Raw genomic sequence first — 20,368 nt, 5'->3', positions numbered from 1 at the left:
GTAATCTTTATATCATTATGTAATAATAAGGATTATAATGCTGTATTGCTTAGGATTTTTAAATTTTTGTTTTTATTTCAGTTTATTAAATATTATAAGCCCAAGTATGAATCCAAATAATAGGATGATTAGTCACAAATAAAATAAAAATGGCTACCATTAGAAATGCTGTAAGTGTAACTTAAATTAACTGAATGGAATTGGTAGAAATGTACTTTATTTATCCAAGTTACTGAAACGGAACTTATCAGAAAACAAAATAATAGAAACAAATTATTTGATGTGTTCCCACAGACCACAATACAGAGTGTGGACTGGAAGCTGGAGAGGTGCCAGTTTCACCTCCTGTGCACTGCCGAGGTGCCCTTGAGCAAGGCAACCTAACCCCAAGAAACTGCTCATGGGGCGCTGCTAATGTGTCAGCCCATCACTCCACCATCTCTCTCCCTGTTGCATGTCCACAAGTGCATGAAGTGTGTATTTCAGCCTGTGTGTGTGTGTTTGTGTGTGTGTATAAAAATAAAAAAGAGTGAAAAAACAATTTCCCCAACAGGGGATTAATAAAGTATACATCTTAAATGATCTGCTAGCATGGAGGAGGCAGGGTTTATGACCTGTACTCAGCCACCAGGGGGCGATTAAGATGATTTGGATTCACTTTTAGAAGCTGTCATCCATCTTTATATACAGTCTAATGTATCGATACTAAAGGTATCTATATACTTTGATACTTTTTTGATACATCGGGCCCTATCTTGCCGATCTGAAACGCAAATATAAAACGCAAAATGCAAGTAGCTTTGTGGGCGGATCTCGGGCGCTGTTGCTATTATGCCGGTGGGATAAATGACTCTTGCGCCCAGCAAATTTAAAATGGGTTGGTCTGAAGTAGCTACATTAGTCATAGGAGTGGTTTGGGCGTAACGTGCAATAAACCAATCAGAGCATCATATCACATACCCTTTAAAAGCAGGCGCGCTTGTTCCTGGCGCATGCCATGAGCGGTTCACAGCAGAGGGGACCAACGTTCTAGTCAGGGACGTAAAAGACCGAAAAGAAATAGCATCTGAATAAGCGCCACTGACTTTAGACTAGGTTTTTCCTGGTCTGTGGCGGAACTGTTTTCTGAAACAGCAAAATAGCACCAGGGAACGTTTGCGCCGGAACACGCCTCCTCTTTTCGCTGAACCGCCCTCCGGAGCGCAAGTTCATTCCCTAATTTATGTACGTACATCGGAGGAGGGAAAATTCCAATGTGTGTCGAGTGCAAAATAGGAATTATACAAGCGCCAGTGTACAAAGTCAGTTGCACTGAGTGCAAGATAGAGCCCTATGTGTTTAATACTATCATTCAATAGTACTGAAGCTATAAAGATTATGATTTTTGGGCGCCCTGTTAGCTCAGTCGGTAGAGCTGGCGACCCATGCACAGACTTGCTTGCAGGATTCGAATCTGACCTGTGGCCCTTTGCTTTGTGTCATCCCCCCTCTCTCTGCCCCCCCTTCCTGTCTGTCTTCAGCTGTCCCTATCCAATAAAGGCAATAAAAGGCCAAAAAAATAACTTACTTAAAAATAACTTACTCTTTTCAATCCAAGGCTACATAGATAAAACAATCGCTGAGAGCCAGTTGATTGAATAGTTCATTTGTATGTGTTGGTATGTGTTCAAATCAAAATCGAAATTTTAAATTCTGTTATTGTGACAACCTTAATATAGCACAGCAAAGGGGGGGGCCAAAAATTTTTAATTTTATTTGGATTGTAAATTTTTGGGGGTTTTTTTTGAGATGTTTGTTAAATATAGCTTCAGGTGAATCATGTACACATTGAACAACACAACAAAATTACGTACTCAGTACACAAAAACGATTTTTTTTTTTTTTTTTTTTTTTTTTTTTTTTTTTTTTTTTTGAAAAAAAATAATAAAAAAATTTTTTTTTTTTTTTTTTTTTTTTTTTTTTTTTTTTTTTTTTTTTTTTTTTTTTTTTTTTTTTGAAAAAGAGCCTTTCTTCCTAGAGTCAAAATTTTTTTTTTTTTTTTTTTTTTTTTTTTTTTTTTTTTTTTTTTTTTTTTTTTGTTTTTTTTTTTTTAAAATTAAAAAAAGAAGGAGGAGAAAAAGAAATTTTTTTTTTTTTTTTTTTTTTTTTTTTTTTTTTTTTTTTTTTTTTTTTTTATTTTTTTTTTTTTTTTTTTTTTTTTTTTTTTATTTTTTTTTTTTTTTTTTTTTTTTTTTTTTTTTTTTTTTTTTTTTTTTTTATTTTTTTTTTTTTTTTTTTTTTTTTTTTTTTTTTTATTTTTTTTTTTTTTTTATTTTTTTTTTTTTTTTTAAAATTTTGGGGGTTTTTTGGGTTTTTTTTATTTTTTTTTTTGGTTTTTGTTTTTTTTTTTGGGTTTCCCTACCCCCCTTTTTAAAAGGAAAAATTTTTTTTTTTCTTAATGGTGCCAATTTGCCAAAATGTAAACAAACACAGCCTTGAAGGATCATGGGAATTGCATCCAAAACATAAAGATTGTTTCTCAAAGTAAAATAAGAATAGTATCAGAAATTTTGACAGTGAGGCTCATATTGCCCCATCAACATGCTTCCTATAGCCCTGAAGCACTTAGACCCTGTGGTATAATGCAATAAAACACAAGGCAATCCCTTTCCATTCCATGTACAATGAAGGTTTCAAGAAGTGCCCTACCTCAGCAAACATCCCCATTTATCAACCTCTGCACGTGCAAGTAACATGCATCAGCCGTCAGACTAATCCACCCGGGCTGCCAACGTTGCATACTAAAGCCTTTTTCCAATTAGTGCCTACAGTTCTGAATGGAGATCCTCAGTCTTTGGCCTGATGCGCTGGTGACAGTGACAGCAGCGGTGAAAGCAGTCATTCACACTGAGTAAACACTTGTATGAATTATAATAATGCCAAAAGATTAGGTGCTGGGTGTAATGTATGATAAAGCAGGTGCAGGTTGGGCAAAGTTCTGACCTACTGAGGATTACTGTATGCATAACAATGAAACACCACAGGGTTGAAACAAGAACCAATCTAGGAATTTTGATCTATGATTCATGACTCAGAAAAAAGTTTTATTAATTGATGGTGATTGTCAAGCCTGGCAGTTGCTCTGGGAATGGCAGTTTGACATAGATATTCATAACACAGTTCATATCATATTGTGATTGTGACAAGTATGATGTATTAATATATGGCGACTCAAGACTGCTCGATATAAGATTTTTTTTGTTTGTCAAACTACTATTTCCAACGTCAAGAATGGTAGTCCCTTCAAGAAGTTACAATATTATTATCGCAACAATTAATGTAAATGCAACCATTTCCTGTGAATTCTGCTGATCTTGCAATTTTGTCCAATCACCACAACTTTTTCTCCAAATCTGACCAACCGCTGTAAAAAAAATGTTGAATGCTGGAGTAAAATCTGCCATTTTAGGCCGCAACAATCCCAAAAAAATCCTCTGAAATCCTGGAAATTAAGTTTCATGCTCAAAATTGTTATCTTCATCTTTTCTTTCAGGTGTCTAAACTGAGGACTGACAGATAAGAACTCCAAATATCGCCTAGATATCACAGAACCAGACCAAAGACTTTTTACACTCAACAACAACATCAAACCAAAGTGTTCAGCAACTCTCTTACCTAACATGATGATCTTCAGTAACGCTTCAGCAAGGGCAGTGAATTAACAGATCTTCCTCTCATTACCTTGGATCATATTGGAATTTAAATACTTTGTCCAATGCTTACCTGCAAGGCAAGTTCAGCTTTGGCTGCATGTCCATTTCCGACCTGGAAATAGCTAGCTTTTTGAACTTTTAACTTCAGCTTTTTTTTTACTCCCTGATGATCACAAGGGAATATGTCACTCTGTTTCTGGTGGGCTCCTGTTTCCTGTTGGACTACAGCTCCCAAGTCCCCCTGCAGGCTCAGCTCCAGAGCAGAACTAAGGCTGGAGTGATGTCAGCCAGTGGAGGGACTAGAGGCAAGACCGTGAGGGCACCTTTGGGGGAAGTCATATCATTGGAGAGCAGGATGAGGCTAAGGAGACATGGGAGATCGAAGGTCCAGCGTATTAAAAGAGGATGGGTGTGGAACCAGTTCTTTGTCCTGGAGGAGTACATGGGATCTGAACCCCAGTATGTTGGAAAGGTAAGAAAATGCTGCTCACATCAACCCAATAATATGTGTCATTTCAGTGCAACTATGATATATCAGTATTATAAGTATTAAACTACTATGTTTGGGTGGGTACAAATGTGACATATCTTTGGAAAGCTGAAATTCAGCAGCCAATGAGCGCAACTCAACTCACAGTATGTCGCTGCTGGCTGCAAAATAACATGGCAATGACCATAATGCCAAACTTGAGGCTTCAAAACAGTGGTCCACAAACCAATGGGTGATGTTACGATTCATTCATGTTTCACCAGCTGCTTGGCTACCTGCCGATGAAGCATGAAGGCTACAGTGCAGATATTATAACCTGACACTTCTCACTATTACATCATGACATGACTGTTCACCTCTCCTCCTTATTATGTGCTATATTTTCAGTATTGTTGTACTTAACTAAAATTGAAGGGGGATTAGTTCAGATTCTGGAGCCCTTTCAATGTGTTCCTGTGTGGTTATCTTGATGGTTTCAGCTGATAATGTTTAGTCAAGCTTAAACAGAAAATCCTACTTTCTTTGGTTCTGTTCCCTCTGTCATTTATCTTCTGGCATCGAAGCAGCTAGTAAAAACAAGTAATGTCACACATTTATTGTTTTAATTATGAGTCATTTATTATTCTAATTGTTTATATAGAATAATATGTTTCCAAAGTGGCTTTTCTTAAACCAGTATTTCAGAATGAATATTGTTTTATTGAATTTAGTGCATTTTGTAAAATTTCAAAATTGTAAAATCTTATGGTTCTTGCTTATGGGTATTGATAATAAGTCAAAAAGCATCCTGACTGTCAGTGATGGCTGCAGATTCCTAGTGCAGATCTGTTTTCAAACCTTTTAAACCTCCCTTCATCTTTGACAATGGTGTTTGAGGGGTGAGGGTCAAGCCGAGGGGGGAGTTCTGAAGCCTGTCACTCCTCTTTGTTGTCTGAGTCTCCTCTCTGAAGACTGTGCCTCCAGGATCGATGGCTGCACTGCTCAGTAATTGAAGACAACATCCAAGGGGAGGAAGTAAGGAGTCTAGGAGATAAAATAATGTCCAAAAGGGACTGTCTCAGGGCAAACTATAGACCAAACAATACATCCAATACTTAACTGAAAAAGGATGTTGACTGTGCATTGCCATTGCATTGACTCTTTAATAATATCTGTGAAGCCACCAGATGCATAGGGATCCCAATAATACACATCACATATTAGTGTTTTGACTCATTGGCTCAACATAAGACATGTATGGATGAGATTCCCTTTAACTTAAATTGGTCTTTGGCTCCTCCATAAGTCTAAGAAAATAATTTTAGATGTGGCCTGAACATTGTTTTTTGTTTCATTGAAAGAAAACTGAGATAAGGTTGACACCAAGGTTGTTATCTGTGCCATTTGTGGGTTTGTCTGTCTGTGCAGGATTACCAAAAAAGTACTGAACAAGAATTTGTGACTAGCTAACATTTGCCCACAAAACCTGACTGAATAGCAGCTGTGGTTCATGACACCGCTCAGTAGAGTGCAGAAAATAATGGCCTCACTCTGTATACAGTGTCACACTTGTACATTGGTGTGACAGCAGGGTCATGCATGCTAGGACAGGCGTAATATACTGTAGGAAAACAGTAATGGCAAAAATCTACAAAACAATTACTGCTGTTCCAATCATAGTGATGAAATAAATCGATAAATTGAATAAATTGGTAGAAATCCAGACTTAAAATTAAAAAGCTGGAGTTGGCCTTCAGTAGCTAATGTACATTGTTTCTTGTGGATTTTGGCAGACACAAGTTTCTTAAAAAATACATTCATATGATGAGTACAGTGTTTGGTATCTTCCCAACCAGGGAAGCCAAATTTTCTCAGCTCTGCCCTTTCCAATAATCTCACTATACACAAGTTAGTTGTGAAAACCCTTTCCTGCACCAAACTCCAGATGACATTCCTCAAAGTATTAAGAGGAGCTCAGGGTGCCACTGTGGATGTGATCAGTTTGGCAGACCAGGTTGCCAGCAGCTCTCCACCAGCCTGCCTACCGCAGTAGACTGGCAGCAGCTTTTTCTCTGCAGGAGGCAAGAGACCTCCAGCTGGCAGAGAGAGAGAGAGTGTGTCTGTGTGAGAGAGAGAGAGAGAGAGAGAGGTAACGAGGGTCAGAGGAAGCGAGACCAGGATTTCTGTTGGCAAATCAAATAATGTGGATTTGTGTCGAAACATGTCTGCATCATGTGGTTCAGGAAAAACAACCCAGATAAGCTAACACTGATCTTAAACCTGGGCTCTGTTCTTGGTATGTGGATAACTGCGTTAGCCTGATTTGATTGCTGATGATTTAATACATTTCAGTACTTCAAATCTGGCCTAAAAGTTAGCAAACGTGCAGCAGTAAAAGCTCATTCAGTTAGCTGGATGTTACAAGATGAACTCCACACAGGAAGTCATTCTCAGATACAAAGAACTTCTTTATTGTGGTAGCAACACAGAAATGTCATAATAATTAATGGATAAATCCTTCAGTTATATGGCTGTAATGGTATGGTTATCATAATTAAATTCTACAATAAAGTGTTAAATCCCTGTAGAAGCTATGTAATCAAAAACAGTAAATCCAAAGTGTGCTTTCTCAACCAGTGGGTTGACTTTTTGACTGATTCTAGGGTACTGTAGAAAAATGGGCAGCCTCATGTTGTCACAATTTCGGCATTGACTTGGTACTGAAATATTGGTTCTCATCCCTCATTCATACTCAGTTTATTATTAGAATAATGCATTTTTATGACGGGTGAAAATATGTGTATATTGTATGTTGAAAACAATATTATATATGTGTTTACTAGCCTATTTGAAAAATACATATGCTTTGTTTGAATTCTATAAAAGTGGAATGGGACTTAATGACCATGGGAAAATATGAATCCAAGATGAGAGCAGTTGAGAACTACTGACTTTAAAATCCCATCTATTCCCATTTAGTTTGGGACACACAGCAAAACTGGATGAGGACACAGATTTAGTTACACTTAAATGCATAAAATGTTGCATCAGAAGTAGCTGCAGTAAAAAAGAAAAAAGAAAATAATTGCACATTGTTAATCAAGACAAATTACTCCAAGATTAACAAATTAAACTTCTAACTGTGTTGAAGGTGCTTCATAAGGTCGCACAATTTATATATTATTTTTAGAAGAATATGGCCACATGCAATTTCCAATTCGCAGAAGGTTAATAATTTTTTGCTGAAAGTAAAATGTGTGACACAGCATTATAATGGAGTACTGTAGAGCTGCAGAGATGCCCTGCTCTGCAAATCTTGTACTCCAGTAAAAAAAAGCTGGTTTGATACAAAGCATGGTGGACTCCATGGGAAGGTGATCTATGATGAAAATATAGGCTCAGTCTAAGGTAACAAAAACACAATGATTCCTATTTTTAGGTGATTATACACTAATAAAAACATACCTATGAATATTATATTAAATGTCTGACTATAGATCCTTTCTAAATGTTGTAAGTATTCTACTTCAACTTCTTAGTATAGAATCATGTTGTAATTTAACCAGCATGATCATTATATTATACATTCTTTCTCATGACTGGGATTGGGTGAATGGTGGTGTGATTCAGGTGACAGCTTTAGAAGAGAAAGTGGAGGAAAGGAAAATTTCAGTACAGGAGGTCTCATTTAAGTGTCGGTGCAGTAATTTAGAGAAGGAAGTAATTACGCTGACAAATACATTACTGTCTGGGATCCACACTCAGCAACAGGTCAGCTCCCGCTCTGCTCTCACAATCAACAACAGCCTGTCAGATTCAGGTCAGAAACAGCATGATGATCCAGTCCACAATCAACACTTTACAATCAGCTACCGTCCCCTCACTCTGTACACTCGGTGCTCTCCAGCTCTCCCAGCGCCCACTACAGATCAGCAGATCAATAGCGAAGTATCGATACCTCCAGTGCTGATGTCTCCCTTTGATAAATGATTCTCACATAAAAATTCTCAAGCAGAGTTTTTAGATTTTCTGCAACAAACAACTTGCATAATTTATTCGAATTAAAATTGAATGTGAAGAAATAGGACAGAAAGTATTGTTCTTCCTCAGCACTGTGGCCCGGAAAAACATTGTGTGGAGTCATTTATTGTGTGCTCGATTAGCTCAAATGTGAAGAAAAAGCTCTGATTCAAGGCTGCTGCTTAGGTTAAATGTTCCAACACCGTTGAACAAATGAAGGAGTTTGATAACTGCTGATATTTAGAACAGACAATTAATCTCCTGCAGTTCTACTGCAAACAATATAAAGCTCAGTTTATTGTATATTATGTGCACAGTTATCAACAGAATTGACAAAGATTGTACCTGTTCATTTACAAAACAGACCCTGTCAGACATGCAACAAGTAACCTTGCTGGCATCATCTATTTTTTAAAGGAATCCTTTTTGTCCATCAGACAGAGGGTTTTTGTGACACACAGGTGTTTTATTTAGATACAGCAGCACTGTTAAAGAATCACAATATCTCGAGTTGAAAATTAAAGCTATTTTGTCATTTGTGCTTCAATTCTTAGTTCTTTCAGACTAGTGTAAAGAAAACACCCCAAATCCAAATGAAGGTGTTTATTCTACTACACTTTGTCTTTTTTGCATTTGTAGATTTCACCAAACCCTCAAGAATTTTAGAAATCTACATTTCAGCAGCACACACACATACACCAGAGCTTCCAGTGTTATTCCTATCTATATTCTGAAGGTGTTTACAGAGGGCTTTGTTCATATATTATTCATAGCCTGATTTATATTACATTTTATTCCTAAAAACATGGCAATTTTTTAAATTGTTTTATGACTGTTGCTGGTATTTTCTGATGTATGGAGTGATACTGTGTATGGAGTACAATAGACCTCACTTTATCCAATATATATAATATATGAAAATGAACACATTTGAATGCATTATTTGAATATTCAAACATTAAACTTAAGAGAACACAATAATTATTGTAATGTAAGTAATCAACTGGGGAAGCTTTATGGTGATATCTGTTAGTTAGAATTTTTAGCTTATTCACCTGTAGGTCCAGTGTGAAGGATTTAGTGGAATCAAGTAGTGTACTTGCAGATCACAACTCACTCGCTTCACCTTCCCCTTCCAAGCATGAAGGAGAAACTACGGTGGCCATGAAATGTGCCTATCTAGAGCCAGTGTTTGGTTTGTCCAATCTGGGCTATTGTAGAAACATGAAGGTTCAACAGGGGGGGACTCCACAAGAAGAGGTAACAAATACACGATTCTTATTTTCAGGTGATTATACAAAATTCTGAAAACGTACGTATGAATATTATATTCCATTTCTGACAATAGAGCCTCCTAAATGTTACACACTGGACCTTCAAAGGGGTTACGTGGAGCCGTCTCACAAATATAACTACACATGAGCAATATGGCAGCTACAGAGATACAGCAGTAAGTGGTCAGAGCTTGGGCTGATGCCAACGGATATTTAAAAAGTTGAAGAAATTGACTGTACTTATATATAGTGCCTTTCTAGTCTTTCAACCACTCAATGCGATGTACACTACATGCTACACTACCCCCATTCACACATATTCATACACTGATGGCGGTGGCTGCCATGCAAGGTGCCAACTGCTCACCAGAACGGAAGCTAATCATACACACTCACACACCGATGCACAGCATCGGGAGCAATTTGGGGTTCAGTGCCTTGCTCAAATACACTTCAATATCCAGAGAGAGGAGTCGGGGATTGAACCACCAACCTTCCAATTAGTGGACAACCCACTCTACCTCTGAACCACAGCTGCCCAAAGAAGGACTTTGGGCTATGGGAAAGTTACGGGCTCCTCTAAGTAACCCACTTACTAAAGCCATCTTTACTGTGAGTGAAACACTGTAAACAGTCCCAGAGAAGTAGACTCTTATGTATTAAGACAAGGCCAAATAGTTACCCAGTTCAGTGAGTTCATGCGTAGCCCACCATCACTCTGTATCACAGAATAAATTATGTAAACACAGTGGCAACTGTGGCAAATATGCTTAAATCTCTATACAGCCTGACTAGATATACATCTGTCTAGTGTTGCTAACACTGAGCAATAAATCATAACCTACTGTACTCATGTGTCAAACATAAATCCAGCTGTTTTCTGTTCTCTCCGCATCACTGCTGGATTTTAAAACTTATTTTGAAATCGAAGCCTTAGCAAATGACCAGCATGACTGAAAGCACACTCTCCCCACTTCTCACAGTGAAGCCATTAATAAGATTTCTCATCAATTTTATAATTTACTATCCTGCCTCTTTTATAAACTCAGACAGTGAGCAAACATGGAACAACAAGATGTTGAACTGGGGCTCCCATTTAATTCATATTTGCTCACATGCTGAATGTAGTGTTTTTAATTTGTGTCTATAATGTGAATCATGCAGTTGAAGGAACATTGAAAATACAGAGCGCTTGCTGGTCTAATGATTATTATTTTTTTACCTCATTTGCCCTGCATCCCGAGCGGAGAAAACACATTTGTAGACTGATCTGACACAAAAGGAAGGTCCTAAATAGTGTGTTAAATTCATTACATTGCTTTTTTACCTCCGATGTGTGACAGAAATGTTACCTGGTCCAACAAAGATTTCCATTGTGGCTTTTATCCAAAAGTGTCGCAGGCGCTCATTCAGACACAAAACCAATGTGTAAAATTGCCATCACAATAATGAGAAGCATGTCTGAAAAGGGTTTATTATGAGTTGGAAGCTGTCCATGGTGCTGAAACTTGGAAGCAGATCCTCCATAGACATTTTGACAGGAAAAAGTAGGGTATCCACAGGTGTTCAGAATTAATCTTTTTATTTATTTTTTTATTTTTAATTTTTTAGCTTTTATACCTACCCAGACAATGGCTGGTTTAACCTTAAATAAAGGAGAAAAGCTTCTTAATTCAGTATTTTGGGGGACGGAAGGGACATATGCAGACCTGATATTTATGTATGCTATATTGTTCAAAATTACTGATTATGAATAAAAATATTCAAATGTTACTGTAAGCTCTAAACTAACTTACACAATGTCAAATAACCAGCAACAATCTGTACATTGGCCCCCAGCCTCAGAGGACAGTGTCCTTGAGTACTAAACCCCAAATTACTCCTGATGCTGACATATGAGTGTCTGTGCAAGAACAATCAGAGTATGAATGTGTGTGAAAGGGTGAATGTGACATGTAGTGTAAAAGCGCTTTGAGTGGTCGGAAGACTAGAAAGGCGCTATACATAATGACCAGCCATAACATTGTGAGCACTGACTGGTGAAGTGAATAACACTGATTATCTGGTTATCGTGGCTCCTGTCAGTGGGTGGGATATAATCAGGCAGCAAGTGAACAATATACAACAAATGTTTAGCATTCCGCGTGCCGTTTCACAACATTTAGGCTCTGTTGACTTATAATGTAATTTTAGTTACTCTTCAACACAAGTAGATAGGAAGAGTATTTACAAAATGACAACAGAAATACAGGGACATGGATAAAATGCATATAGAAAAAGAAAGCGGGAAGAGAAAAGAAGGGGTGAGTCTCGATGGGTAGTAGAGGATCTGAGTGGGAGAGGTGGTGTGTAGAGGAATCAGCTCTGGATGAACTGCAAGAAAGGAGAGCAGGTGTTATGAAGTAAGATCAGATTGTCTTTTAAGGTGATGTGAGCTTTTCTAGGTTTGCATGATCTGATAACAAATTATGGTTTTCTTGGCCACATTAATGCTATTAAGATAAACGTCTGGATATGTTGTGCCATTGTGAGTGGGAAGAAAAAAAGACTTATTGTGCAGACAGCATGTCTATTTATACATATAACTAATGTCATATAAAGAGCGTAAAAAGTTTGCGTTGGGAGGAGGTTGGGTTGGATGGATGGGTCTAACAGATACAGGAGACCACTGTTTGTAAGGTCAACTTAGCCAACAGTCGTAAGCCAACACTGAGGTATCAAAAGCTGCAGTTCCTCTAATGGCCATAAGGCCCCATATTAACATGCCCAACTTTACAGCAGAAATAAACATGTTCACAGCTTGGTTCGAAAACCCTTTTGACCTCTATAGCCAATTTGGTAAATGAACCTGTACTTGTATAGCGCCTTTCTAGTCTTCCGACCACTCAAAGCACTTTCACACTACCCGCCACATTCGCCCTTTTACACGCATTCACACACCAATACTCAACATCAGGAGCAATTTAGGGGGATACTTCAACATGTGGCAGGAGGAGAACCAACAACCTTCCGAGTAGTGGACGACCCGCTTGAAGTTATACATAATTAAGGCTGTGGCCACTTTCAGTGACAGGAGGGTGGCGTCACCAGCAGCTGTTTTCAGTAGCCAGGCATCATTCAGTGTCAGATGTCATGGAGACTACATCCATTTTAAATTACTCAGTCTGTGGAATGAACTAACAAAAAAATTTAAGCACAGGCGGTTCTGTGCAGCACACACAAGAAGACAAGAAAATAAATTTCAGGTGAGCAAACATTTTGAGCTTGGATCCCTTGAAATGACACAAATGTAAGATCTTTAGGCTGAGTGTGTGCATGATTTTTAAACTGCTGACTATATTTTCTCAAGGATGCGTTCGCAGTAGTTGGGGATGGAGTACTTTTTCAAGCAAACTTATCTAAGCTCTGCAGTTCTGTTGGCCCAATACAGACCGGAAAAAACACGTGCGAGGTCTGAAGAGGCTGAGTAAGCTTGGCTCCACTGGTGGCCAGCCAGAGAGTACTTGTGCCCCGGGGCTCCTGATTAATCTGCTGTTGGTGCTAATAGCAGGGTCACAGCTTGATTATCACCAGAGGAGGCAGGGCTGCGTGAAGGTGGGGGTGGGGGGCAGAGGGAATCAGATGACCTTATGCTGCATGGAGTTTGAGTCTGAGCTTTTAGTGCTTAAACCTTTGGTTGAATCTGTGGCAGGCAGGTTTAGAAGATTATGACTGAGGTGGAGTCCAGCTTGGACTAAAGAGGTTAAACACATGCACGTCTTAGCAATTACTAATTACCTCTTACAGGCAAACATTCCACTCAAATAAAAGGAATAAGATAATAATATATAATATATAATAATAATTCCCCTTCACACTGAACTGCATCCAGAGAACAGAATGACTACAGGTCACATGTCTGGCTAAGACAGTGGAAAATGACGTTATATAATGGCTTGCATGTTCAAAGTTTGTCAGGAGGTTGCTGCTGTGGCTACATTTCTGACATCACATCCAGCAAAACTGTATAAAGAAGATACAGAAAACCCACCAAGATGATCATGTATTCAAGACTGTTTGCGGGCACATTAATTATTATAGCATCCAATGGAAATGGTAAGGTGCCCTTATGTAAATCCTAATGTGGACAAACAGCGTTTTCTGTTCAGGGATCAAAATGTAGAATTCCCTACCTACAGAACTTTAACTGGATCCTGACTGGGATCATTTTAAACTCTAAAATACTAAAATATGGTAGTTCATCTAGTCATGAATGATCTGGTGTGTCCTGTTTTATAGTGCTTTAAAATATTATTTTGTGTCCTTCTTGCTGAGTTCTTTGTTTTTTAATGTACATACTTACTGTTCAGTTTGTCTTGTACTCTCTTGTTTGAGTTTTATGTAAATGCCCATCTAGGGACAGCCATTGCAAATTAGCTTAGACTATAAATCCTGTGGTGTCTGGCATTTGTTTATGCTACATACTTGTTTCTATACAAATCAACAGTTATGAAAGGAAATTTTGAATTTGAACAAACAAAAGTCACTATTTTTTAAATTGCTTCTATTGTCAATGTAAGACATAAGCACTCAATTATAACCTCTTCACTGTTTTGTTCCAGTTTGGGCACCTACCAAAAAAATGTCAGGTTTTTCTTGGGAACCAAAGTGGGCGTGTCATATTCTACAGGTCATTCTGCATTGTACAGTGCCCTCTGTTGATGGTGCATCCTTGATTACAATGGTTCCACCATACATGCTTAAGTTAGAGCATAGGTGATTTTGGAATAAAAAACATTTAGTTTCTATCTGCATAATAAAAAAAAAAGTACTTTCACAATGAAATAAATGCCTCATCAATTAACAAATTCCTCTTCAAAAGGTAAAAAATTGTTATTAAAGGGTTTCAATGAAAATTAACCTGCATGAAGCAGGTTATCATGAGGCAAGAAAACTCACTCACTTTCAGTCAGAAACAAGCAGCAAAAAAATCTCAATGGGGCCTAAAGACCAGAGTTTGTGGCTGACATTATCTGCTAACGTGAGTTCTACACTGAGTGTCCATCAGACCAGAATGCCCTGGGCGTGCAATTTCTCACCTGTCTTATGCCTTCAAGAACGGGCGTCATCACATCCCGATTGGCCAAGCTGCTCTCAATCACAGTCAGTTCCATAGGAAAAAAGGGAAATTAATTGACAGCAAGAATGACAGAATGAGGGGCTGCTACAATTGAGTCAAAGGTTTTTTACAGAGGGAATTTTGGATATCTCGTTTGATCTCTCCATAAATAAAAAGCCGTAAGATAATCATGTTTTTAGGAGAAAAAGTTTTATACAGACACAGGTTTTGAATGATAAATACTCAGACTAATAGATAGGTAGTAGATAGGTAATAGATAGGAATACTGAAGTGGAGATTTCTGACTCAGAGTGTGAGAAAAAACTCATTTTGAGAACAGCCTTTAAAAAAATGGATTGTAAAAGACACTACAGGTGAACAGGGTAAAAATATTAGCTAATAGATATCACCATGAAACTTTACTTTAATTAAGACATATTAAGATTATTTTTTGTATTACAACTTTCTTTTAAATCCGGAAATGAGGAATTATCTAATGCACATTTTTGGTGAAATCTACAGATGCAAACAGACAAAGTGTAGTAAAAAAAAAAATGTAAATGTGTATTTTTATTTTTTTTTTTTTCAAGTAGAGCATGGTTTGCAAATAATTTGCATATCAGCAGACTCAGTGACGGACTGGCCATCGGGAGCTGTGTGTGGGCGCATGTGGAGCCTTTGCTTTATTATTTTACACTCTTACATCAGTAGGCGCCCAGCCTAACTCACTCTTGGTGTTTTGCGTTAATCGTGGTGGCCTGGGATGGTAATTATTGTCCCAGTCCGCCCCACTGAAGAAGTACGTCTCTTTTCCGGAACCCGCTGTCTGCTCTGAAGCCTCTGCCATGGTGGCATTGCTAAAATTTCCTAATCACCGGGAACTTCCAAACCGCAAGTAAGTCTGTTCATCATTCAGAGCGGACGGCGGGTTCCGGAAAAGAGACGTACTTCTTCAGTCTGCCGATATGCAAATTATATCCAAACGACGCTCCATTGCCCCTCTTCTCAACGCCAAAACAGTGACAGAAAGTTGAAACTGAAAATCAGTGACACTGAAAAAAAACTGACATTGTAAAAAAATCTGTCACTGAAAAAAAAGTGACATGAAAAACAAATCTGAAGATTGTCATTGAAAAATACAAAAAAATCCCAATAAAATCAAATACTAAGATTTTAAGATTTTAATTATTTTAATTAGTTTCTTTTTTCAGTGCCAAGACTTGTTTCAATGCCAATAAGACTGTTTTCAATACAAATGTTTCAATGCCAATGTTTCCTTTTTTTAGTACTGTTTGTTTTTTGGTTTTTTTGGATGCCAAATTTTAAAGTCACCGTTCTGGCTCCATAGAGATCTAGCAAGACAGAAGTGAGAGGGAGGATGGAGAGTGGTGAGGGAGTGAAGAAGGCTGCAAGGAACAAAATGTATGAGTTGTTCTTCCACCGCATTATTTGAGTAAGGGTTACTTTTTCTCTGGGTAGCACAGATTCACTGCGCTGTGACAGGATACGCACCGTGCAAAAGTCATGTGCCATGCTCACACACACACACACACACACACACACACACACACACACACACACACACACTGACACTCAGCTGAACATATATCCTGGGTAAATGGAAGCTGGATTTCTCCCTTCACTGGTCATCTGCGACAAATAAGGTTGTATTTTCCAGAATACAAGCCCAGCAGGACTGTGTATAGGTGTGTGTGTGTGTGTGTGTGTGTGTGTAAAACTGTGTTCTCCTGCCCGTGAGTAGATTACTCAAATAATTGTTGGTGCCAAGATCAGGCATTAGTTCTGCTCTACTGAGAGAGGTTTAAAGTAAATGTGTGCATGTCCTGTTGTTATGTTTGTGGCTTTTCATCACCAGACATCACCAATCAATCAGACTGCTCATGCTCTTGTTTTCAGATGGCCAAGTTGTGTTGGTCAAGCCTGAACTATAATGAATAAAGAACTGTAAAGAAAGAAAGAGGTGAGTATTTAGGTAACCTTTTGATTCCAGTGCAGCAGTAATGCATTGGTAAAGCTGCACCAGTCAACCTCACATGCTGCCGAAACCAAAAGAAGGAAGGAGGTGACTGAAAGAGTCCGCTATATAAGTAGCCCACAATGGACAAACCAAACACTGGCTCTAGATGGGGGGTTTTTCATAAGTTTCACGACCACCGTAGTTTCTCCGACATGGTAGGAAGGCTGAGCTGTATTCAAATGGTTGCAATCTGCAACATGCCACTAAATCCTACACATTGGTCCTTAAATTTAAAATAGAAAGTAGATACGCATCTGTCTGACTTGAGTGATCACTGTCTTACAACACTGTCCAATGATTGAGTCTTCTCTCAGTCCACGTAGCTTCACTTTTAAACTAGGCAGACAGTGTGTGGATTAAATTAACTGGTTGCCTCTGACTTTGTTTACTTTTTCCCATATGACTGCTCTCTAAAGATCCCTTGCAGCAGTACTAGTGGTATTTTACATGTTGTGACTGAAACTCTGAGACTGAGCTGTGATAAAACATAGGTCAGAATCTTCAGGCCATCTGTGGCTGCATTTTTTTTTTCTTACTTACTCTTCATAGTAGAATTGCACAAAGTAACATTGTCTTTCTCTTTTCTTGTCAGACTGTTGAGGATGTGGTCAACTTGTCTGAATAATCTTTATTGAAACTGTCACTGTAAAAAACAGTTTTCATGCCAGTTGATCCGCTTAAAAAGTCCTGCTCTTGGCCTTGGAGAAAAGTGAGTTGACAAAAAATAAAGAAAATATTGTCAGTGGTTCCATATGCAGAAGAACATACGATGAGTAATGTCTTAATCTTTAATATAATTCCCTTTACAGTATTTACTGTATTGTATTGTATGGTACTAGGTGAACTAATTAAAAATCTATTTCAATTTATCAAAAGGTCTAAATATGAGGTATGAAGTTTTTCTTAACATCTGTTTTGTCAGTTAGTCACTAGGGGTTGCTTTTTTACTCTTCAACAATCACTTCTAGAATAACAGGTTATGAAAAACAGATCTTCAAAATTTTAAAAACGCTATTATGGTCTTACCCTTATTTATAAATGAAGTCCATGCGCCATCCTTCTGGACAAAAATGTCCGTTACTTTTTTGTAGAAGTCTTCCTTGTCTTCTTTCAGTTTTAAAAGTCTCTCCGACTCAATGGAGATCACTGCCAGGGAAGAAAGCCGTCCTTGATAAGTTCTGTTCCGACTGTATGTCGATGTATGTTGATTCTTTTCAGTGCTGAGAATGACCGCTCCACCAACACTGTCGTAGCAGGTACAGTGAGCACCAGCTGGAGTAACTTTGTTGCCTCAGAAGCTGTCCAGGAGATTTACGTTCATTCCTCACCATTTGTGAGCTATACAGTCCGATGAGATCCGTCTTTAGTCTCACAAAGTCAAAGACTTTTTGACAGGCTCTGCAGTTTCGTGTCATCAAAATGTTGTGACATTTCACAGAATTTTGCGCAATCCACCAAACCAAGGAAAGCTAGCTCGCCGAAATGATCAAACCTGGCCTCCCTTTGATCACTGATGTTGTCCAGAATGTTACAGAACACTTGTCTCTGTTCATCTCAGTCTGACTCTGACCGACTGTCCGTTTCCACTTTCTGTCAGGCCATTTCTTCTCAAACTGTCAAACTCCAGTGTCATGCGTTCGAGAGCTGGAATGGTGTCGCAGATGCGCGCAAGACAATATTCAATGTCCATCACTTGGTTTTGCAGCACTCTGAAAACTGCATCAGTTTAATTGAAGATGCGCTCATATGCCGTGAGGAGAAAGCATTTCGATGCTTTTGACAGCCACCAATCGTATCCTGCTGCCATCATCAGCGTGTCATTATCCCAACTGTCAGGATTTTCCATAATGATGTGGAATAACGCGCGCAGGTCATTTTGGTGCATGCTTATGGTCTGCAGCAGCCTAGAGTTTGAGCTCCATCTTGTAGGCGGTGCTCTGGGTAAACAGCGCTTGACAACATCATCCAGCAAGTGGGTGCGCTTTGTGGACTTGCTGCGAAAATTCAAAAATTGTTTAGGGTAAATTGAAAATTAGTTCATAGTTCAAACCATTTGATAAATATAACCATTTAATTTATTTGTTTATTATATATTTCATTTTTTCCATGATGACAGGTGAGGTACTGCCTCCCCTGCCTCTCCTGACCGCACGTCACTGCTAACCACTAAATATACATAAATCATAATAAGTGCTTTGCATCTGATCTTTAACATGTCAAATGAATGTTAAACTTGTTTTTTAATGAAAATCCACTTACCAATTAAGGCCAGATATATAAATGTGGAATCAAAATGTTTGATGTTGTCATGTGTTGACAGTTTCCACAGCAGCTGACACCTCAAGACACCTCAAACAGAAAAAGATTTGTGAAGCTTCTACTTAACATACTTAATATACTGTAGTCTTTACTTGACCTTTGATGAATTCAAATAAATATGCACTGGCCCTAAAGCTGGTTGAAGATAAATCACCAGTGCTCTGATTGATGTTAGCATCAGGTTGTTGTCTTCTCACCCTTTTTTTAATCTCTATTTTACCTTAAAATAATGTTTAAAGGGCAATATGTGGAACAATATCCAGAAATGCATTGAAAATGACAGCAGCTTGAATATATTATGACAAATCACAACAAACACTGGTAACACTTCAGTTCAATATCCCCTTCCTACTGTAACACTGCAGTCGACTGCAGCCATGATGTAGAACTGTTTGTTTGTCTCCCAGCAGAATGTGTTGCGGCCTTGTGGGGCGAAGACATATCACCTCATTGCCCTCATTACATATGTCTGCCTGACCTTTGCAGTGGCACTCCATCTGTCACTTTAGGGTATGATGTCTAAACAAAATGACCACTCCAGAGCATATTGTGAGGTCATCAGCATCCATTAGAAGCAAGCGTGACTCTAACTATACAGCAGCAGCATAATTGAGAAATACATGTAGCAATTTAAAACACAATAAACCTGATTTCCAATATAAAATAATTCAGCAGTTTTTACTCATCCTAATGTATTATACCTAATCAGGAGACAAAGGGATGCATCAATCAAACCAGGCTTGAATTTAAACATTTAGAATATTAGACCTCATTTCTGAAATCATTCCACACAACCCTACAAATCAGCAGTGTCACCTCCTGTTATGACTGACTGTAATGAAGAATAGAGAAATATAGCAGAGTGATTAAAGATTGAGATGAAGTGATGTAAGTTGGTGTAAGGATGGTGTTGTTCTCATGGATCCTGGTGGAGCCTCCTGCCATGGTCCTGCTTGACTGCCATTGCCAATACTGTTGTTGCTGTGCACCTGTCTGTCTGTCTGTCGCTCTCTCTCTCTCTCTCTCTCTCTCTCTCTCTCTCTCTCTCTCTCCCCCCAACTGGTCGAGACAGACGACCACCCACCTAGAGCCGGAGGATCTGTCCTAGGTTTCTGCCTTTTAACAGGCAGTTTTTCCTTGCCCTTGTCGCCAAGTGCTTGCTCATGGTGGTACTGTTGGGTCTCTGTAATTAATGTTAAAGAGTTCGGTCTAGACCTGCTCTATTTGAAAAGTGTCCTGAGATAACTTCTGTTATGAATTGGCGCTATACAAATAAAATTGAATTGAATTGAATTGAATTGTTGGTTTGAGATAAGTGTCTCTATGCTGATGTGTGAAGCTGATGTTATGATTTATTAATGGAATGATGAATTTCACTCAGAGTCAAATAATAAAAGTAATGGTGGGTTTGTCTGAACGTTGATGTCAGGTTAATACCCTTCTTAAGTTCCATCCCTT

General features: G+C 38.4%; 1 protein-coding gene and 1 long non-coding RNA gene across 2 annotated transcripts in view; one reads left to right on the top strand and one right to left on the bottom strand.

The window, feature by feature from the left end:
- The window catches only part of LOC127370261 (uncharacterized), a 273,222-nt gene that overhangs the window by 24,792 nt on the left and 228,062 nt on the right, over nt 1–20,368 (bottom strand). The window lies entirely within an intron of this gene.
- LOC127369751 (cadherin-12-like) overlaps nt 1–20,368 on the top strand; it is a 104,850-nt gene that overhangs the window by 29,652 nt on the left and 54,830 nt on the right. The window contains exon 2 of the mRNA XM_051411425.1: nt 3,533–4,164. Within this exon, the coding sequence (XP_051267385.1) occupies nt 3,859–4,164 (306 nt within the window). The 5' untranslated portion in view covers nt 3,533–3,858. The remainder of the gene's footprint in view (nt 1–3,532; nt 4,165–20,368) is intronic.

Source organism: Dicentrarchus labrax, unplaced genomic scaffold (assembly GCF_905237075.1).
Source record: "Dicentrarchus labrax unplaced genomic scaffold, dlabrax2021, whole genome shotgun sequence".
Taxonomy (NCBI): domain Eukaryota; kingdom Metazoa; phylum Chordata; class Actinopteri; family Moronidae; genus Dicentrarchus; species Dicentrarchus labrax.
This window is presented reverse-complemented; position numbering and strand designations above follow the sequence as displayed.